Genomic DNA, 20,395 nt, shown 5'->3' with positions numbered 1-20,395 from the left:
AACAATTTAGTTCAGATAATGTGAATTGCTGGCCTATACGTTATGTGGTTATTCAACAAACTTTCCTTAAATGTTTTCTTTTTGTAATAATACTTTACATGTTATCAGCTATTAATGAAGCAGTTTAGTGCAGCATTTTATGTAATAGGGTACGAAAACAAGGTCTGAAACAAAAAATAATTGAGTTAAGAATGATAATGGGTGAGAACTTCATTGCTCTTGTCTCTGGCCTGGCACCAGTTTTCTGAGTGATGGTCTGCTCCAGTGTGTGTCAAACAGCGCCCTCTTTTGACAATTCTCATTCACAACAGATTACTCAACAGGGCTAGGAATAGAATTAAATGTGGATGTGGATGATTCACAAATTGAAAATCTGTATTTCCTATATGTTGGGCATGTAGTGGCCAACTTTGTCTCAGAAATATATATGTCCGAAACTTGAAAACGTATGCCTAGAAAACTAACAATTTTTGACTAGCAACCTCAGGACATCAAACAAATGTTTCATTTTCTGTGAATTTTGTAGAGTTTGTTTTCTGATTTGGCATTTAATTACAAAAAATCTAAAGCTAATCTAAAACCAAATGTTGGTTTGTATTAATTGAAAAACTTAAATAACTGATATTAATTAACCTATATTAATTATATATTTCTTAATTTTATAGAAATTGGGAGAGTTGAATGATTTAGATTGACAAATGCAGCAAGTACGGCATCAATAAAAAAACACTAATGAAAATGGAATATGCCAACGGTTGGGTTGGGTAAAGACTGCCATCTTCTGGTGAAAGAAATGACCTGCAGACTGTCATAGCAAAACATTTATTGCTATTATAATGTCTAAATATTGTAGATAGTCGGAAAAGTATTTGCAAACAACAATAGACATATACTTAAAATGCAGCCATATGAGGATTGTTATATGCTGTTATAGTTTGCTTATAATTTGCATTATATTAGTAGAAATATTCGGATGTATTTTTTCTTCATAAAGACTGTTCATTGAGCCATAGAAATTTTAATTAATCAGTAATAGAAAGTTAATATAATTTGTTAATAACAATTTGTAATTCTAAAACTACGTAAAGCTGTTGATATATTTAATGAAAGTTACACATTTACATTTTCAGTTTGAAGAACTATGCCAACTCTGACGTCTGTTGGTATATATTGGTACTTCTAGTGTCCCACCACACCCAATCGCTGTAAAAAAACAAAACCTGTCATTGGGAAGAAATATGTAATTACATATTTTCATGTGATGTCTGCTGAACATATTAGACGGATACATGTATGTCTTGTAAAAGCCCTGTATATGATATTTACAGGGCTCTCAAGTTTTGAACTGAGTTCAGAGTGAGATTTTGGTGGTGGCCGGGGTTTGGGTGGGGACGGGGGTCTGATCTGAAAAATGTGACACATAAATTTGTACAAATAAAAAATATGTATTTAATTCATCATTTCTTAGTGCAGGTTTGTGTGTGAGAGAGAGAGATATAATGGTTAGTGTTGTTTATTGTAGGTGTTGGCATGTTTTGAGGCCTTCAGCACAGGGGTTGGTGGCTCCCACTTGAAACACTGTGGTTCCAGGCCAGCCATTTTCACTGTCATGATGGATGACAGAGTTCCATCCAGTGCCAAGCTGTTCCTGGGTTTGGTTTTATTTAGTCCAACCATGGAGAAAACCCTCTCAGCGTCTGCATTTGAATGAGGGAGCACTAACACTAATGCAGCTATTTTAGAAAGCCTCCAAAACTGGCTGCCAACATGCCTGCTTATGTCCCTCACGCCTTGATGGGCACAGGAGTTCTCTTGTCTACAGACTGAGCACCAGTAGAAGGAGCTGGTGGTTCCCATTGTGATGTATGGCCATCGGGTTGACCACTCCTTCTTAAAGAAACACCTATAGGTGGCTGCTCTACTTAATCCTCTCTTTTTCCCTGTTTCCAGTGGGTTCTCCACTGTCTCCTCTATGGTGTCCTCCACAGTCTCTTCCATGGACTCATCCTCTACTGACACCCTAGCTGTTCTCCTCCACTGCCTCATCTACTGTCTTCTCCACAGTCTCCTTCTCTGACCTGGCCACCCTTTTAGGGAGCTGATCCTTTAGAGCGAAGCATGAAAGAATGCTCATTTGCCTCTTCCCTGACATCTTTGAAATAGACAAATGTAATATTTAATACTATACATTGTCTGGATAAAATATAATGAAATAGCCTAGGCCAAAGGTTTTCACAATGTGAAATGTGTATAATAGTTTTTTCTTTCCTTTTTTTCCTTTTTCTTTCCTTCTGAATCAGAACTAATACTAAACAAGTGTCAGAATAGCTGCTGAAATTAGCAGGGATGAACACATGGTGTAGTTGCAGCTAGCAAAGGGATTCACTGTTAAAGCTGACTGTATACTGTTTAAGATATATATTTTCAATTACTGAAAAGTTTTTATGTTAATTAAAATGTCACTATGACAATGTGGACATGTGAAGCTTGACAACATTTAACTACAAACACATTATGTTGAAAACTAGGAAAAATGAGTGCAGATACTTACTGTGTGTGCTGCAGATGTTTTAACCTCTCCACTGAGGAAAGGCAGAATGGGGGAGGGGCTGTCACTGAGGACATCAGACCATTTCTTGAAGGGGCGTTTACCCCAAAATGACAGGGTAGACAGCAATTACAGGGACGCATGCAAAAAGCTTAATATTATTATGAAAATAGAATATAAATTATCCAAATTATTTGTTTTATTAAATACATTGTTGAGGACAATAAGAACATTCAAAAAATATTTTAATTTTGTGCAATGTTTCCACTTTTTACACTCACTGAAGTTAGCTTAGCAGTGTGAGGGACATGCCAAAATCACATACATCAAATCAAAGAAAATGGTATAAAATGATAAAACACATTTTAAGAATCTTCTTATTGCAGTTGTATGTGTGTAAATATTATGACATTTATAATAAAACCTCAAAATGTCATTATTTTACATTATGTTCACGATGGCTCAGTGTTTCTGATGACACCAAAAGGCACTTTATAGTGATAATGATCCATCTGAATTAATGTGTTGAGCGAGCCTGTGAATCACAGAATGTGTCGTTGGAATCAGAATGTAAACATTGTTGTTGCGGGAATATCTCAATCTTACCCGGGGATACAGCAATGCTATTTTCTGATTGGCTGTTCGGTAGCTTTTTTTATTTGATTAGCTGGTGCGTGGCAGGGCCTTCTGAACTCTATGGGGAACTCACTTGATTCTTCTAATAGCGGTGCAACTTGGTGGGCGTTATCCTGGAAATTTCTCTGCGTGAGAAATACAAGGTGTGGCGTGTGAGCGGGTTGAAATGCGTGTCTCACGCTCAATGCGTGAGACTTGAGTGCCCTGTATTTAGTGTATATTTTTCGTTTTGGACTGGTACATTTCCTCTGATCACACCAGCGGGTTTGCAGAATTTCTTTCTAAAAGCGTGACAGCTAGATTGACAGCTGGATTGCATGCAACCGAATTTGTGTTCACATAAACTACACCCCGCCTCCAACAAAATGTGACTTGCCGCTGGATAACGTTACCTGTACGACGAACCGTAAGTGTCAGCGAGATCAGTTTTTTTACGATACGATTGTAATTCACAAATCGCTTGTTTAACAGTAACGTTAGCTGGAGAAGCAGAATCGTTTTTGTTATGAACTATGGCCACAGTCAGAAAGGATGACCGATTGACAAGTTCTCAGAGTTTACTTTGCGTCGGTTTTGCGGGGATTTTCAGCAAAACGGTAACGTCACCTCTGGAAGTCGTAAAGATTTTGAGTCAAATAGGAACATTTCACTGTAAACGCGGCTTCCTACACAGCTTTGTTTTTGTCTATCAGAATGAGGGACTACGAGCATTTTGGAAGGGTAATATGGTTTCCTGTTTACGGTTGTTTCCCTACAGTGCCATACATTTAGCAACTTACAAAAAGTGAGTATTACACCTTCTTTAATACTCGAATGTTCCGTTTTGAATAAACGATTATCTCCATTTTATACACGATGTGCATATTATGTACTCTGCTTGATGTTTTGTTTGATTCCTAAGATGATAATGAACTTTTAAAATGAGCTGTGATGGTAAACAAAGACTGACAGGAAGTTGACGTGTTATCTTAACAGTATTTGAAAGTAGGCAGGTGAGATATAATTTGTATTATAAAAGAATAGTGAAGTCGCATGATAAGACTCGGTTTAATGTGCCTATCATGTTGCTTTTATGAGAGGCATCGTTTAATCAAATTATAATCTGTTTTTGCTACATTATATTAGCTTGTATTCATTTCAGCAGCTGGGTTTACTCTCGTTCATCGTGACGTACAAATCACGCCTTTACTTACTGGCCAATCAAATGGCTCAGAGAACCTGCGCGTTAAGTGGCGTCATGAGATATGCGCTGCGCAGATGTATTGGCGAATTAAATTTAAGTATCGCGAAAGTGATTCAAAAGTACTGCTTCCTAATAACTCTCGCGGTACCTTGATGTCATACGCTGAACGGTCTGCGCATCGCCGCATGTGATCGAACAAATCCATGGTGGATATGAGAAGGCTTAGTAGGTTTTGGGTTAATTCTGTGAAGAACGAGTGAAATGCTTGTGTGTTTTTTAAACGTATGTGTACATTCACTCAGCAACGATTATCAACAAGGGATCAGCAAGGTCTCTATTATTATACATGTCACGTGTCTCCCATGCTGCAGGGGTATACACCGGAAACCCCGCCAGCATGGTTAGAAAGACCCGTACATAGCGTTCCAGTATTCCAGTAAAAAGAGAGAGAGGGTGTTCTGATCTGTTTTGAACAGAGTGTTCCTGTGATTAGAATACAGGATGTGGACCTCTGTAATTCCAATTTATGTTATTGCTTAATAGTCATATATATATATGGATAATAAGACGTTTTAAAGTAATTAAAAAATTTAGCAGAAATGATAAGCACTTTTTTTCTACTAGTACTATTACTGTTAATTACTAATACAAATAATAACACACCAAAAGGCTTATGGAATAACACAATTGGGCCTATGTGAATAACAAAGTTCAAACTAAACTAAATGATATCTTGTATATAATAACCATATATATAACATAAATATATCATAACCATATATATGATTTTTTTTACTCTTCGTAACTCATCTTTCAGGAAATAACAAAATAAAAAGTATTAAACCTTTGCATTATGAAAAATATAAGGTGTGTCCAAATCTTCAACTGTTACTTTCTGACTGTCAAAATGTTTTTGTAAAAAATGTTAATTGTAAAACCACAACTATTCACTTAATTCTATTTCTGACAGTATTATCCATCTACACATTGATGAACTGGGTGAAATCTCACAATGGAGGGCTATAGTTGCAGGAGGACTGGCTGGAATATCTGCGGCTTTAGCAACATATCCTTTGGAGGTGGTTGAAACAAGGTTTATTGCTCAGAATTGCAGAGAACCAACTCACAAGGGGCTTCTGGATTCTCTCTCCAGCGTCTACAGAAATGAAGGGCTTCAGGCCCTTTACAGGGGCTTTTCCCTAACAATAGTAGGTTAGTATTATGTCAGACACATTAAATAATATGGCAAAAAAAAAAAACATAATAATATGCTGCATAGGTTTCTGTCCCATTTAGCAAGTGCTCAATTTTTCTATATACTGTATTCATACTATTAGTATTAATATAGCTTAACATGATTATAGTTCTGGATACTTCACAATTTTGAAAGATCATTTGCATCTCCTTTATGAAAGCTGTTGAAAAGTTGGAAAATTGAACTTTATACCTCATTTGCATTACTGTGCAATAGGTGCAGTTCCCTTCTCGGTTGGCTGCTATGCGGTATATGTCAACTTGGAAAAGCTGTGGCAAGAACGTCATGTTCGTTTCACATATCTGCAGAACTTCATCAATGGTTGTCTTGCGGCAGGAGTTGCTCAGACTCTCTCCTTCCCCTTTGAAACTGTTAAAAGAAAGATGCAGGTAAAAATCTTTCAGGGGTACTGTTGCACTGCACTGTAGTGCCACATCTCACCATAGGGTGGCACAATGGCATCAGTGTCACAGACTTTCTATTAAAATGTGTACATTATGACTGGTGTACCTAGATGTACGTTTATATTGTGAATTAAACATTAAAATATAAAAAACTATAAAATAAATAGCCTTTGAAACAGTTCACACAGAACAAAGCATGACGCTGGCTACTATTAAAGAGCACAAGGCTTTGTAGCAGCTGAGAATGTAGATAGTGTCCAGTGTCTGCCTATGCCAAAGATAATATTTCTAAAGATAGCTGACCCCTCACACACACAACTAATAGTGCTGCTATATGTATACCACATATACAGTGTATGTGTTTTTTTTTTGTATGTTTTAACAAACTGCAAAACCAGACATCTGCGTTATCTCTTTGGTTAAACTGCATTGTCAGAAAAAAATGGCTGCTAAATATTCTGAGAAGACTCTCAGTTTGGTGCTAAACAACAGCATCTATAGACACAGTTAACACAGCCCACAGAACCACCTCAAGAGGGTTCAAGGAAGCATAGGAAAATGTGCTGCAATGGCATAATAGTTTTGCTAGTGAAAGAAAGCCAACATAATTTTATTGAATAAAAAAATACTGAATATCAGTCTTTTTTGGTCTTTTATACTGTGTATTCTTGAAGTTTTTAATATGTTTTATTAATGACATTGGTAATGGTCTCATATAGAAATATTTGATAATCAGGGAATGTTTTTACGATGTATACTTTAGGCCCAGAGTCTTCTTCTGCCACATTGTGGAGGAGTTGATGTCCATTTTAATGGGATGATAGACTGCTTCAGACAGGTCATCAAGAACAAGGGCGTCATGGCTCTTTGGAGTGGCCTTACTGCCAACATGGTGAAGGTGAGGTTTGTGTTATGTGCTCATGTGATGGCAATGATAAAAATAACTTCAGCATTGTATGTTTTCTATGTCAATGGTCATACGACGTTTGATATTGGTTGCGTTATGTCAGCTGTGAAACTGCTGTTTACACACTTATTTCTTAAATAACAGTTTGGATAGCACTATAAAAAAATCTAGAATGTTTATTGCTTAGCAGACATGTTCTCTCTGTAGAGGTATCTGCCTAAAACAGCATGCTCAAATCTTACATTTCATGTCTTAATGTGTGATATATGGTTGAAAACACTTTGTTTATATTACAGATCGTCCCTTATTTTGGCCTGCTCTTCAGTTGTTTTGAGATGTGTAAGCAAGTCTGCCTTTACCGGAATGGCTACATCATTTCTCCTCTAAGCTACAAACCTAAACCTGGGGTGGACCAAAGCCTGGGCCCATATGAACTGCAGGAGTTTAAGCGCAACCTCAGAAATAGAAAAGTACAGAGACCACAGAATACATCCATCGGAAACCGCTGGTAATTTGGTTCCTGCTAGACTGACAATTCTCTGAGGTGCTATGTGACTCTCCTGTATATATTGATATGAGTGTAAGATGGTTTTACTGCCTTAAGCTAGAACTCAAAGTTCATGTTCAGTGTGGCACTTTTTGCAGTATATTTAGTAATAATGAAAAACATTGTACCTGTCATTGTTTTTACATCTAATGGGCTGGTTTAGGGATTCAGCACATACATACTTGAAGCACAGTCCATTTTCTGTGGTATCTCAGGCACATGAGACACAGTAGTGAACCTTTAGGCAGTATTAAAGATGCACAAGCATTTAATTGTTATAACATTCACTCACTTAACTTTACACTCCACAGCAATGGTGTTTTTTTAAGTAAAGAACTGTGGTTAAGACTTGAAGTTTGAATTGATCACGTCTCAGGAAAAAATGTTGAGTACCATTCAACAATACAGATCCATGCCTTTGTCAAACAAAGTATTATTATTTTATTAGCTTTTAGCACTCAGGGCACCAAGGTCTTCTGTTATTTATAAGCCCATGCTTTTAAGGTCATGTTTTGGTGCAATTTAACATTTGCTTCTTGGATAAATAATGCGTGAGATTTTAAATCTGCATTGTAAGATAATGTGTCCTGCTTATGTGGACACACAGTCCTTAATGACCCTGACTGAACTGTAAAAATGCAGTTCATTAAGTGTTTTCATGTTATGTTCTTAAATTTGGAACATAAATATGTCAATCCTAAACCTGGAAGCACATTGTAAAATAGAAAACAATAAACATATTTGTCAACTTTCTTTACTTTCATATCTCAGTTGTGTTTTATTGTTTCTTATAGTATTGATTTGTAATAACATTGGATCACTAAATTTGCCACACAATCAAAAGTCATGTGAAGGACTTTATACTGGTATGATGACCTTTTATCCCTCATTCACGTGACCTTGGAGATCATTAACTAAAGACGGGGCGGTACAGTAGTGACAAATAAGTATGCTATGTCACCTTGGAGAACTGCTGCTTTGCTTAAAGCTAAAGGTGAAAACTGGACAACTCTTGCTAAAGTCAACTGTCTAAACTAGTCTAAAATATATTTGTACGTATTTTTGATATTGAACATCAACTATTACCTTCTTAGGAACACGTCATTTATCGTTACCAAAACTTCCTTTCTTCGTTTATGCTTTACACCTTGGTAAGGCTATTAAGGTTACTCTAACTTTGAGCCATTCATCCCGTCATCACACACAATTGCCCCGCCCCGCGTCCAATCAAATCTTAGAAGCAATGCGTACGTTTCATCTCGCGAGAGCAACGTATTAAAAATCTCTTTGCAACTGTTCATTCGGCCATTTCGAATCAGCCGGCATAACACGCTAGTCCTGCGGCAGAGCGGGATTGACCTCTTTAAACTACACCTCTCTAAGAACATCCGAAAATGAGTGAGACCGCCATCTCTTTCCTTAAGGACTTTTTGGCCGGTGGCATTGCCGCTGCCATCTCCAAAACTGCTGTTGCCCCCATCGAGAGAGTCAAACTGCTGCTTCAGGTAAAATATACGCAGTTAAATTAATGAGATAATATAATCTGAGATTTATGAAAAATTGTAAATTAGTTCAAAAGAAATGCCACCGGGCCGGTGTGGTACAGTTCTATGTCGTTAAGATAAGTGTAGCGGGGTTTTCGCGTTTGATCTACACATTTAGTTACACGTTTAATGGGACATTCAGGTAACGTTAACGGTTAAGTTACAAAGCTTCTGAAGTAAAGATTGTCTTAACTAACGTCAAGTGATTGAGCGTTAAAGTTACCCATTCTTCGGTTAAAGTTGGTAATTTGATTTGGTTGTTGTTTCATTTTAGAATCGACTAACGTTAGGCCTTAAGTGCCTAACGTTAGTAACCTTTAACTACCCCTTCTAGGGAACAACCTGTGAAATGCCTCAACCGACAACCAAGTGGAGGCTAAATGACTGGAATTTGACAGAGATTGTTAGCGTATTACTCTATAAAGACATTGCGATACATATGTTTTTTTAGAGTATGTTTTTTATTGTAACAATGTAACTCAGCATCTAATGATCTCGCCAAGGTCGCGAGAAGGGGAGGCCTGCGAGTAGCTAGGCCTTCGTTGCTAGCTAACAAGCTAACGCTCACATATTAGTACGACCTCTTAACGTTATCTTTTGTTCGAGACCACTGTCCTCTACAATATTGCATCGCGTTTTTGTACTTTCGTGTACATTTATTAAGTGTCGTAAGTTCTTCTTAGTACACGCTTTTGGAGCAATTTTAGCGAATAACCATTTTAACAAGTTTCGTTCGGGAAACCATTTTACCGGAAGATATCACTCATTTGCACCCTACCGGCTTTTCTTTCATGTAGCATAATCACATGTCCGTGGTTCCTTCTTGAGATTTTGCTTTCTACGGACTTGTTTTCTGGTGCTATAGCTTGATAATTACAATTTTCATGGTTCCCAAATATTTCTAAACATAAAAACAATCAAATGGATCAGATTCATTGAAAGTCTTTGATTATGTATACGACTAATCACATTCTGCTGTTTACAGGTGCAACATGCTAGCAAACAGATTACCGCGGATATGCAGTACAAGGGCATTATTGACTGCGTGGTGCGTATTCCCAAGGAGCAGGGCTTCCTGTCCTTCTGGAGAGGAAACTTGGCTAACGTCATCAGATACTTCCCCACCCAGGCCCTCAATTTTGCTTTCAAAGACAAGTACAAGAAGGTCTTCCTTGATGGTGTAGACAAGCACACCCAATTCTGGAGGTACTTCGCCGGTAACCTGGCCTCAGGTGGTGCTGCTGGTGCCACATCCCTCTGCTTCGTCTACCCTCTTGACTTTGCAAGAACCCGTCTTGCTGCTGATGTTGGCAAAGCTGGTGCAGAGAGAGAGTTCAGTGGTCTTGGTAACTGCTTGGTAAAGATCTCCAAGTCTGATGGTATCAAGGGTCTGTACCAGGGCTTCAATGTATCTGTGCAGGGTATCATCATTTACAGAGCGGCCTACTTCGGCATCTATGACACAGCCAAGGGTGAGTTTACATTGCTTTATTTGTTTTTTTGCATCTTGTTTTTGCCATTATTATAACTGTTATTTGTTCTCTTGTCTTTAGGTATGATGCCAGATCCCAAGAACACCCACATTGTTGTCAGCTGGATGATTGCTCAGACTGTGACTGCTGTCGCTGGTCTTGCATCTTACCCCTTCGATACAGTCCGTCGTCGTATGATGATGCAGTCTGGACGTAAAGGAGGTCAGTTACTGCTTATAAGCCATTCCTAATGTGTTCTTGACTAGTTCCCGTTCAAGCAGATAATTAAATCATTCGCTTTTTTTCTTTTGTAGCCGACATCATGTACAGCGGCACTATTGACTGCTGGAAGAAGATTGCACGTGATGAGGGTGGCAAGGCTTTCTTCAAGGGTGCCTTGTCCAACGTTCTCAGAGGCATGGGTGGTGCCTTTGTGCTGGTGTTGTATGATGAGTTGAAGAAGGTCATCTAAACGTTTCTTGTCCACCATTCAATGTGAGATGTTTAACTGTAACATATCTTGTACATTTGGAAGGACTCTCAAATTCCACCTTATTTATAGGGACCAACTAGTATGTTATTACTAGTTGTACAGAAAGTTGTTTTTGTGGTTTTATTTTACCCACCCCCTTTTTTCCTTTTGTTCCCCCTCACAATACTGTCATTCCCGGAGAGAAAGAGTGCCAGGTACTGAAATCTACCTGTTTTCCAGCCGGTCTGTTTTTAGTCATTGCTTCAATAAAAACCCACTGAACGAACCTATACTGTAACTTGTCCTGGTTTTCTTTCAACCCATCTGCTACATCTATAGGTACTGCCAGTAATTTTAGCAGTTACTTTTTTGTTAGCTTTGTGTATAGAGCATTGGGCTGTCATATAGGAAGGTGTAATACCCTTTTCAGGTAGTAAGAATATGCATTAATGTTTAAGAACCTTATAAACATTAAAGAAATACTCACAGCGTCTTTAGATTACACCATAGATAGTTGTCAGTAGATGTTTATTCGAAGGCTAGACTCACTCAACACATGCCTTGACTGGTTTCTGGATGTCAAGCAGTGTTTTATTTCCTTGGATGCAACCTCATTCCCTGTTGGCACACGCAAGAAAGAATTTGGGTCTGTCCCAAGAGCAGCTGTGAGGGTCATGTGTGCCCTTCAGTGTAATTCAGTCCTGCAATACTGATTATTGACCTTGGAAGCTGTCTGTGTTGCTGTACAATAAAATATCACTTTTGAACTTTAATGAATTTGTAATGTGTGTCTATTTGTGGCGAATACCTTCACAAACTTGCACCTTAACCTAAAGTTTGCTTTAAATGGCAAATTGAACACTTTCCCGGCGGTGATAATACGCAGATGACGTCAATGAAAGATTGAGGATTATGCATATCTAAAGTTTGTATGTCTAAACCGGTGCAATTTAAAATGACAAAAGGTGGCTCGTGCATAGATTTCTCGCAACAAAAACCTCGGTGACCCTCTTGGTGGATCTTAGCCTGGTTGTAAATTAGCACACTAATCCGTCCTTGCATCACCTTCAGTTCATGCATGCCTCAAGGCGACTTGCTGGGTGTGGTATTACATGAGGTAATTTGACAGTTTCGTTTGCTTTAGATGTGTAATATCAGTAATGCACTATAGAGAATATGGATTATGCTAGCAAATGTTAGGTAAGAGACGTCATGTTTACTGTAATGTGGCAAAAAAAGCATCGTATCTGCGTTAACAGTAGGCTCTCTGTCGATTACGCAAGAATCGGCATGATAGAACTACTCCTGTGACGTAATCCTAGAAGGCGGTTCATTCTTGCGCTGGCTGGCAGCAGCTACTCGCATGTCAAACGATTGTTAACGCTTTTATAACCATCGGGTCCTATTTTTATGGGTCAGATCTCTGGCCAGCGAGCTGCGCAGATCGAGCCGTATATCATCAAAGTACCGCGAGGGCGATTAAACTAAGCTTGTTTACAAAACGCTCTCGCGGTACTTTGAGGGCTTATGGGTCTGCGTCTGCGCAGCACCGCACGAAGTGGAACACACATACCTTTTGCTTACTGTAGGTTCTATTACACATCAGCTCCCTTGCTGATAGCCAGGGAAAGGGCATTCTGTCGTCTGCTGACAGGATCGTCGATGCACGAGGACCATGTCTTAATTCATCCAGTGTTTTAATAATATTACCTGACACATAAAACAGCAACTGCAGCAGTTTCTCTTTTCTTGGGCATAATCATTCTAGAGATAAAATAATCTTACGTGTGCCACCTTGCGGTGAAGATGGTTCATTACAGATGCTATGCATGGCATGGCAACTATTTGGTATTTTTCCCTAAAGGGAAAAAAGTCCTGTAAAATGACATATACTTTATTAAGGTATATAGATTATATACAGTTTACAAGAAAACGTTTTACATTTTAAAAAGAAAATGTGGAATAGCGTAAAGCACAATACATTACAGGTAAAGGGCTGCTAAGAATAAGCAGACGCTCCAGGAAGGGTACGTTAAACACGACAATTTATATTGCACCAATCACATTACGATCGCAGGTTCCCTCATAAGAAGTATCTTATCTTCCGGTTCTGAGTACAACGCGTCTGTCTCAATGAAAACACAAGTCTAGTGTTGCTTTTGTATGGACAAATGACGGAATCTCTTTCGCAAATTGGACCTTTTTAAAGATGCACACTTGGCGGTGCTTTGTCGCCGTTGTATTTGTGCTCGTTTGGTACTTTTCAGCGTTTGGACAGTTATGGACACAGGCGTTCTTTTGCTTTTTAAGCTTTTTCAATTTCTTTTTTAAAAACCAAGAACGCGAAACAAGTACTCAGACAGACGATTTAACGGAGGTAACGACACGACAGGTAACGGTAATGTTAAGTTCCTTATTTGTAAAGTATTGTTACGGCACAAGGCACACTGTGTGTTGTATATGAACGAAGGTGACATGAAAATGAGAATCTTTATTGTATGTAAAAATCACATTTAATTTAGCTTAATTATTGGTTTTTATTATTAATAATACTAATGCGTGACCTTACCTGTGAACACAATTGTAAACCTAGATTTTAAAATATGACGTTGAATCTTGGCATAAAATATTTTCCTCTTAGAAATAGATAGTTATTGTAAACTGAGAAACAATAATATTAAAATCTACATCTGAAAAGTGTTAGTGAAGGTTCCAAGAAGTGTCAAGAATATGGAAGGCACTATAGTGGATAACTGAAGCCTGACATGAGGCTGCAGATTTCACATAACGGTCATAAAACGTAAGGTTTCTAGGGGAAAACATATGGAAAGTATGAAGGTTTTACTTTCACTTTTCATTTGTTTTCTGTTCCTTATATTCGTATGAGGATCTTGTAAAAGGAGCAAATCTTCTACTGCCCTCATTTCTGTAGCTGTGTGCACTTCATCTGAGAAATCATCAGTGAAATTACTGTAGTGTAATCCCTTCCACATAATCCTCTGTTTCAGACAAAGGAAAGCAGCGATGAGAACGATGCTACCGGGACAGGTCAACATTTACCTCAGACAAAGCAATATCCAAATGTGCAGAGGTCACTTCTTCAGGGTAAATAATCCTTTTCTAGTTCAAAGGCGTTATGCCCTATTTGTATGTTGAGCATGTCTGCAGATCAGGACTGAAACATTTTCACTGAACCATGACACACACCACACAAACATATTATCAGCATCATAGTTTATTTTGTGTGGTGAAACAAAAAGGAAGTGTACTGTTCATTTTCTCACCAAAAGTCTGACATACCCCAACAGCATTGTGTTTAAAGTTACAATTATTAAATGGCATCTATTTGTTAAAAGAAATAGTTCCTATAAAGAATAACAAAACATTGCTATGCAACAAAAATGTTTTTGGTTACTGTGATACCAAATATAGCTTGGTGAAGATGTTTTTTGTGAATAAACCACAGCAATTGCGCACTCAACGTGTGTTGTATCTTTTGTAGTGTTTAAATGTGCCTATGCCTACCTGGTCCAGCCCTGGTACACTGCCCCAGAACTTGGTGATAGTCAGCCCTTACACAGGGCACTGCAGAACGAGTTTAACCTGGTCGTGGAGAAAATAATATGTAAGGCCAAAAACTTTGATGTGTCTGCCACCAGTGTGGGTTGTGTTCGGATCTTGACTCAACACCTCCACAATGCAAAGCAGTCAGACAGGTGAGCATGTCCTTGTCTGTTTTTTCTGTTTCCTCAAAATAAACTCTGCATAATATGAGCATCTTATTATTGCAGGATTTTTTCTTGTGTTGATGAGTGTTAGTTCGTTTGATAAAGATATTGGGGAAATTGTAATACAAAACATAAGTACTTTCCTTTCTAACCTTATGACTTATCACATGGTGCAATTCTAAGAAATACTGTTAGTAAATGACTTACATGTCATTTTAAAACAGGAAAAAAATACTGGCCTGTTGTTTTTTGTGTGTGTGAGTGTTTAGTTCCCCAGTGTTCAGCACAAGGTTTGAGGAAATGGAATTTCTCAGAACCTTCTCTGAAGCCCTGGTGCGAAATCTTTTCCCTGAATATCTCTGGCAACCAAAGCTTTACCAGTGTTTCCTAACTGAGATTGTGGCCACGAAAGGTTAGTGAACTTTGTACTAAATTCAATAATCTTGCTAATGATCAGAACATTCCACTCAGCTATCTGGCATCACCATATGTGCCATTTACAGTGTTGGTTCTTGTTGTTTTAGGAATGATCTCCACATGCTTTCACTGCACCTGTTCCTCCACATCTTTTGAGTTTAAATATCTCAATAAACAAAGCCATCCATAAAAACTGAACTTTCCAACCCCCTCATATCCCCCACTGACAAAAGACAAATTTATGGCTATACTGTATATAATGTATATATATTCATGGATAATATTGATTTTTTACATATGGTGCCTTTAATTGGCTTTTCATAAGAGTCTTAAAGGGACAGTTCACCCAAAAATAAAATTTCTGCCATCATTTACTTACCCTCGAGTTGTTCCAAATCTGTATAATTTTTTTGTGTGAACACAGTGAAAGATATTTGGAAGAATGCTTGTAACCAAACAGTTCTTGGTCACTATTGACTACCATAGTAGGAAAAATTACAATGGTTGTCAAAAGTGCCCCAGAACTGTTTGCTTTCTTACATTCTTCAAAATATCTTCTTTTGTGTTTATAAGAACAAAGAAATTTATAAAGCAATTCCTACTATGGTAGTCAGTGGTGACCAAGAACCTTTCCTTCAACCAACATTGTAAAGTTCTCATATTCACAGTAGGTCATGTTATCTGCCAAATGCTGCTATAAACTTGACAAATTTAACATTTGTGTTATAGTTAGTATACTGTATCGTGTATTTTCTAATAACACACTGAATACTTGCCAATGTTAACACCCCTTTTTCCATCTGTAGTGCTTGATGTGCTTGTGACAAATCTCTGCAGTCCAGACAACTTGAATCAGATGGTGGTTTTGCAGTTGGATAGAATAACCCCTAAAAGCTCGGTTGGAGAGCTGCTGAACTCTGACAGGGAAGGTACACCATCCTCCACGGCTAGTGAAGGAGCTGAAGTGTAAGTTATCTCAACACAAAGTTTTCAGTCAAATAAATAAAATTTGTGAATTTCTGGTTTTAACATGCTGTATTAAAAAATGACAAAGATTGACAGATGACACAGAGGATAGCAGGTCTGAAGAATCCAGAGGAAAGAAAAAAGGTGATATATTTCTATATTTCATTACTGAGCTGTGTGTTTACAATAATTATATGATGTATTGCTTTTTTATTTGTTGTCAGTTACTTTATTTTCTTGATTTGTTTTTAATCAACATGCTTTTGTTTGTTTCCCGTTACCAAATCAGGCAACAGGATCAAAGAAAAAATTTCTAAATTTGTTGATAAGGTCAAGTCAAAGCAAGCCAAAAAGAAAAAGCTTAAGAAGAAGGAGCGAGAGCTTTTGCAAAGGGCTTTAACAGCACGCAGACCTGCTGTTATAGAGGACGATGGAGGGAGCAGCAGAGAGTGCTCCATCAGAAGTAACATAGACACTGACAATGTGAGCAAACCAAAGAAAATGTGTCGATCTAATTTCTTTATTCTTTATTTTCCTATGTTTCGTTCTGTGCAACTGAGTCTGTTTGTTTTTATGTATCTAAAGGACAGTGATATGGATGTTTGCCCAACAAGTTTTCAGGTCCAGGAGGACAGGATGGAGTTTAAACTTTCCTACGAGATGTGGCGAGTGGGGAAGTGGGCGGTCCAAGTTAGAAACGTGAGGCATATTTCAGACCAGTGATAAAAACTAAACCATTTGCAATTTTTAAATGTTTGTTTTTCAGTAAAATAAAAGAATTATTACCTTAGGTTCAAAAGGAGAATGATGAGTTGTGTTTCACGGTTCACTTGGAGGAGAGAAATAATCCAGAGAATCTCCACTGGGATGTGAGAAAGACCCAGTCAGAAATTCTTCATTTTCATAGTCTCTGGCAGGTGAGAGAGGAAATCATGAACAAGCTGTGTCCATTATTACTTTCTCTTAATATTTTAATATATACTGTAGGTTCACTTTTTGAAGGTATGTGTTTTTTTAAAGTATACATCGGCTTTACCCTCTATATCTACAATAGTAGAAAAATCAAATAGGGAACTCGATGACGCATACACAGAGGAAGTTAGATCATCTTTGGAGCACTTTTTGCAAGTAAGACGACGTGGACTTGCAGACATTAATTTGTGGGAACTTTTAGCAAAAATTCAAACCTCATTTTTCGAATTAAATTCCTCCTCAGGAGCTAGTTTCTGATGCACAACTTAGTCACAGTCAGCCTGTATTCCAGTTCTTGTGCCCTCTTGCACGGTTACTGAGCGAAGAGGAACAAGATGGAGGTGTGTGGGGTCTTCTGAGTGGACTTGCAAACTTTCTCACTCCTGGCCAAGATGAGGAAGAGGTAAATACAGACTTGTAGTTTGGAGACTGATAAATGCATAATAAACAAATATCAATGTAAAATATAGCCATTTCAGATCATTTGTGTGGAAAATAACTTAAGACTTCTCTTAATCAAGGATCAATATAGATGCAGAAAGATTTAAAGGGATAGTTCACCCAAAAATGAAAATTCTGTCATCATTTACACACCCTCAAGTTGTTCCAAACCTGTATACATTTCTTTGTAAACCTTTGTATACAGTTGGGGGGGACAAATTCAGGACAGAATTTTCATTTTTGGGTGAACTATCCCTTTAATATCGAATCTGCTTACACGTGAAAACACCTTTAAACTGCTGCTTGCAATGCATTTTAATTTTACAAACCCCAAGTACTACCGCACAGCAGTGTACAACTGTACATTGAGAATACTGCCACCCTGTGGCAATCCAGGTAACCTAACCTTATCATGTGTTTTACTATACTTTTTCAGTCTCATAACCTCAGAAGGGAAGATAAGCTTGATGAAGCAAGAGCCCCAGTAAATCATGCCACACAGAATCCAGCACGCCTAGCCTGCACTGACACAACTGAAGAGCAGGAGGGAGGCATTACGGAAGAGCCAACAGCTGTAAACTTTAGGTTTTGGACCCCTCAGGAATCAGAAATGCATGTGCAGGACAGCAAACAAATATCAGATGACCCTGAAGTGGTTTTGGACGGACAGGAGAGTCTTGCTGAGAGCTTAGATATCTTTGTTAATAGATCAAAGTTAATAACTCCTGCTGTACACTCCAGTGATGTCCCAAACTTGACCAGTAACTGTAATGAAGGTTTACAGGCTGACACAACTGATGGCTTTAGAAGAAAAAAAGAACAGTTAACACACAAAAAAACGAATGGATCACAAAAGCTCAAAGGAAAAGAGAAAACTGGAGAGACGGCCAGTCTGCCACAGGTACAGAAAAAAGAGCTCAACCAGACCAATTGGGAGCAACTTGAGGCCACCAAAGCCATTTTTGATTTATTGAAGGAAATAACTGGTATGATTTGAGATTTCTTGACTTCGCTGGTCTTTAAGTAGTTAAAAACTAATAAAAAATATCTGATATTTTTATATTTCTTCCTCAGGTAACTCTTTCCTCATTAATATCTTTGTGGATGCCATTTTGAAACCTTTCATGCCTTTGTTAAAAAAGTAAGTTTTGTTTCTTTGTATCCTGTGTTTTTGTTATGTGTGGCCAGATTTTTCTCCATTTTTTAGATTGCTGACTTTTGAGCACAGCATTCAAATCTTGGCAACAGTGTAAAAACCTTTGTTGTTGTTGATGTGAAGATTCACATACAATTTCTTCCCATACAGAAAGGTGAATAGTTTTTTAAATAAGATGAATCCAACAGAAGCTCAGATTGCATCCTACATTGACAATTTTCGGGACAGAATATGGCCTAATGGAAACATGCCTCTCCGACCACCACGTGACAGTGAGGAAAAGCTTGAGACCAAGGAAAGGGCATTGCAGCTCTTAAGTTCAACATGTATGTACGATATTTATGGTTTAAACATACTGGTTCACGTGTTGATTTTATGTTGCTAATGTTCAGTAAATTTGTGGGGGTTTTAGATTCAAAATCTCTAATCCTGAATAAGGGCGATGTGGAAACTGTGTTCAAGATCTTCCAGGATACAGACGGGAACAAGAAACTGCTCTATGTGAGAACTCTATTATTAATTATATTTAGCAGTTAAAACCTATTCTACATGTTTTTCCAGCATCGTGTTTAAAAAAAATTCTGTGTGTGTTCCTAGATGCTGCTGAAATATGTTTTAAGGGAGTTCCTACCTGGAGAGCCTGCCTTTAGTACAATAACTAATGTAACTGTGAATGATTTTGTTTCATAATATTATCTATTTAATTTTTTCTTAAATTATGTCTCATTTTTTGTGTATTATGTAATATTTTTTATAAATGTTCTTTAAATGCATTCTGATAAACCTCAGGCACTCAGCGCTTTAACTAACCTTTGTTACTGTAGATTTTAAGTTATGTACTGTGTTCCAAATTTAACTGTAAAGTCACATTTTTAACTGTACACATCTCTATCACTGTAATCTCACTGTTTGTTATGTACCATTACATTGTTCACTTTACGGACTTGTTTTTTCTTTTTCTTAAAAAAGAGCACAGGATAATGTATTCAGGACAAAAAATCTTAATGACCACGTATTTACAATAAGACTACAATAAGATACTGTTGAGGACTTTGAGGAATGTATTAATTGGCTAATAAATATATTTTACTACTAATCTCGTATCGGATTTCTTGTACCATGATAAATATCACAATTAAATGTTTAGTTGACCTGTCACTCGGATTTACACAACATAGGGCTTACCAGTTACATTAAAGCAATTCTCTCTGTGTCAAAATTTTGTATCGATATACCACGTAAATACAGGCCCAGTATCACTGATATCTATAATTATTACTTTTAAAATCATGCATTTAAACATACATGTTCTTTACTGCAGAGTCATGATTTATGTGGTGAATGCATCATCAGCATGCTAAATCAGTATACACTGAAAGATTTTGTAATTTGTGCTCTCAAATTGCAAGTATATTGTCATGTGTATGTTAAAACCAAGGACAGATTTTAAACACTTTTAAGCCAAATGAAAAATATTTTTATTACTGCAATGAACTAAATTTATAGGCATGAAATTCACACAAAATTATTACTGGAGAACAACATTTTTACATTTTTTTCTACAGAAACAATATAATACCCAAACAACTTCTCCCTTAACAAATCTCAGTCATTAAAACAATTACAAAAATAAAAACAAATATACATTTTAAATAAAGTGCACACAATTATACCAAAATGTTTTTGTTATTCTTGTTTTTTTTAATTTAGTAATGAAATTACGTGCCTGGGATGTGCCAGTTACGTT

General features: G+C 37.4%; 3 protein-coding genes across 6 annotated transcripts; all 3 read left to right on the top strand.

Moving 5' to 3' along the window:
* Positions 1–3,202: 3,202 nt before the first annotated feature.
* slc25a43 (solute carrier family 25 member 43) lies at positions 3,203–8,237 on the top strand. 2 transcript variants are annotated; one of them, XM_057350120.1, is made up of 6 exons: positions 3,204–3,780; positions 3,877–3,968; positions 5,338–5,579; positions 5,839–6,011; positions 6,790–6,924; positions 7,230–8,237. In XM_057350120.1, exons 1-6 carry the CDS (start codon positions 3,697–3,699, stop codon positions 7,443–7,445), a joined length of 942 nt encoding a protein of 313 aa, XP_057206103.1. In that variant the 5' UTR covers positions 3,204–3,696; the 3' UTR covers positions 7,446–8,237. The 2 variants fall into 2 exon arrangements, with proteins under 2 accessions (XP_057206102.1, XP_057206103.1); XM_057350119.1 differs by having other exon boundaries at positions 3,203–3,968.
* Positions 8,238–8,774: 537 nt separating this feature from the next.
* Positions 8,775–11,258, top strand: slc25a5 (solute carrier family 25 member 5). Its single transcript, XM_057349781.1, has 4 exons — positions 8,775–8,985; positions 10,010–10,496; positions 10,578–10,718; positions 10,811–11,258. The coding sequence occupies exons 1-4, from the start codon at positions 8,875–8,877 to the stop codon at positions 10,966–10,968; spliced, it is 897 nt and encodes a 298-aa protein (XP_057205764.1). The 5' UTR covers positions 8,775–8,874; the 3' UTR covers positions 10,969–11,258.
* A 1,815-nt stretch (positions 11,259–13,073) lies between these two features.
* si:rp71-46j2.7 (uncharacterized) lies at positions 13,074–19,736 on the top strand. Of its 3 annotated transcripts, none has more exons than XM_057349779.1 (16): positions 13,074–13,360; positions 13,977–14,073; positions 14,471–14,684; positions 14,966–15,108; positions 15,920–16,079; positions 16,168–16,223; positions 16,369–16,562; positions 16,665–16,778; positions 16,871–16,996; positions 17,082–17,207; positions 17,296–17,454; positions 17,929–18,478; positions 18,567–18,633; positions 18,799–18,974; positions 19,061–19,149; positions 19,246–19,736. In XM_057349779.1, the coding sequence occupies exons 1-16, from the start codon at positions 13,178–13,180 to the stop codon at positions 19,336–19,338; spliced, it is 2,547 nt and encodes an 848-aa protein (XP_057205762.1). In that variant the 5' UTR covers positions 13,074–13,177; the 3' UTR covers positions 19,339–19,736. The 3 variants fall into 3 exon arrangements, with proteins under 3 accessions (XP_057205762.1, XP_057205763.1, XP_057205761.1); XM_057349780.1 differs by having other exon boundaries at positions 13,074–13,366; positions 17,100–17,207; XM_057349778.1 differs by having other exon boundaries at positions 13,074–13,366.
* Positions 19,737–20,395: the final 659 nt, after the last annotated feature.

The sequence above is a fragment of the Triplophysa rosa genome, linkage group LG13 (genome assembly GCF_024868665.1).
Source record: "Triplophysa rosa linkage group LG13, Trosa_1v2, whole genome shotgun sequence".
Taxonomy (NCBI): domain Eukaryota; kingdom Metazoa; phylum Chordata; class Actinopteri; order Cypriniformes; family Nemacheilidae; genus Triplophysa; species Triplophysa rosa.
This window is presented reverse-complemented; position numbering and strand designations above follow the sequence as displayed.

Excerpts from the sequence above, each read along its gene's own strand:
- slc25a5 (XM_057349781.1), top strand. The coding sequence starts at position 8,875 with ATGAGTGAGACCGCCATCTCTTTCCTTAAGGACTTTTTGGCCGGTGGC. Across the intron at positions 8,986-10,009 it reads GAGTCAAACTGCTGCTTCAG|GTGCAACATGCTAGCAAACA; the intron begins GTAAAATATACG and ends TGCTGTTTACAG. Across the intron at positions 10,497-10,577 it reads CATCTATGACACAGCCAAGG|GTATGATGCCAGATCCCAAG; the intron begins GTGAGTTTACAT and ends TCTTGTCTTTAG.
- slc25a43 (XM_057350119.1), top strand. The coding sequence starts at position 3,697 with ATGGCCACAGTCAGAAAGGATGACCGATTGACAAGTTCTCAGAGTTTA. Across the intron at positions 6,012-6,789 it reads CTGTTAAAAGAAAGATGCAG|GCCCAGAGTCTTCTTCTGCC; the intron begins GTAAAAATCTTT and ends TGTATACTTTAG. Across the intron at positions 6,925-7,229 it reads TTACTGCCAACATGGTGAAG|ATCGTCCCTTATTTTGGCCT; the intron begins GTGAGGTTTGTG and ends TTTATATTACAG.
- si:rp71-46j2.7 (XM_057349778.1), top strand. The coding sequence starts at position 13,178 with ATGCACACTTGGCGGTGCTTTGTCGCCGTTGTATTTGTGCTCGTTTGG. Across the intron at positions 14,074-14,470 it reads GCAGAGGTCACTTCTTCAGG|TGTTTAAATGTGCCTATGCC; the intron begins GTAAATAATCCT and ends TATCTTTTGTAG. Across the intron at positions 17,455-17,928 it reads CTGGCCAAGATGAGGAAGAG|TCTCATAACCTCAGAAGGGA; the intron begins GTAAATACAGAC and ends ATACTTTTTCAG.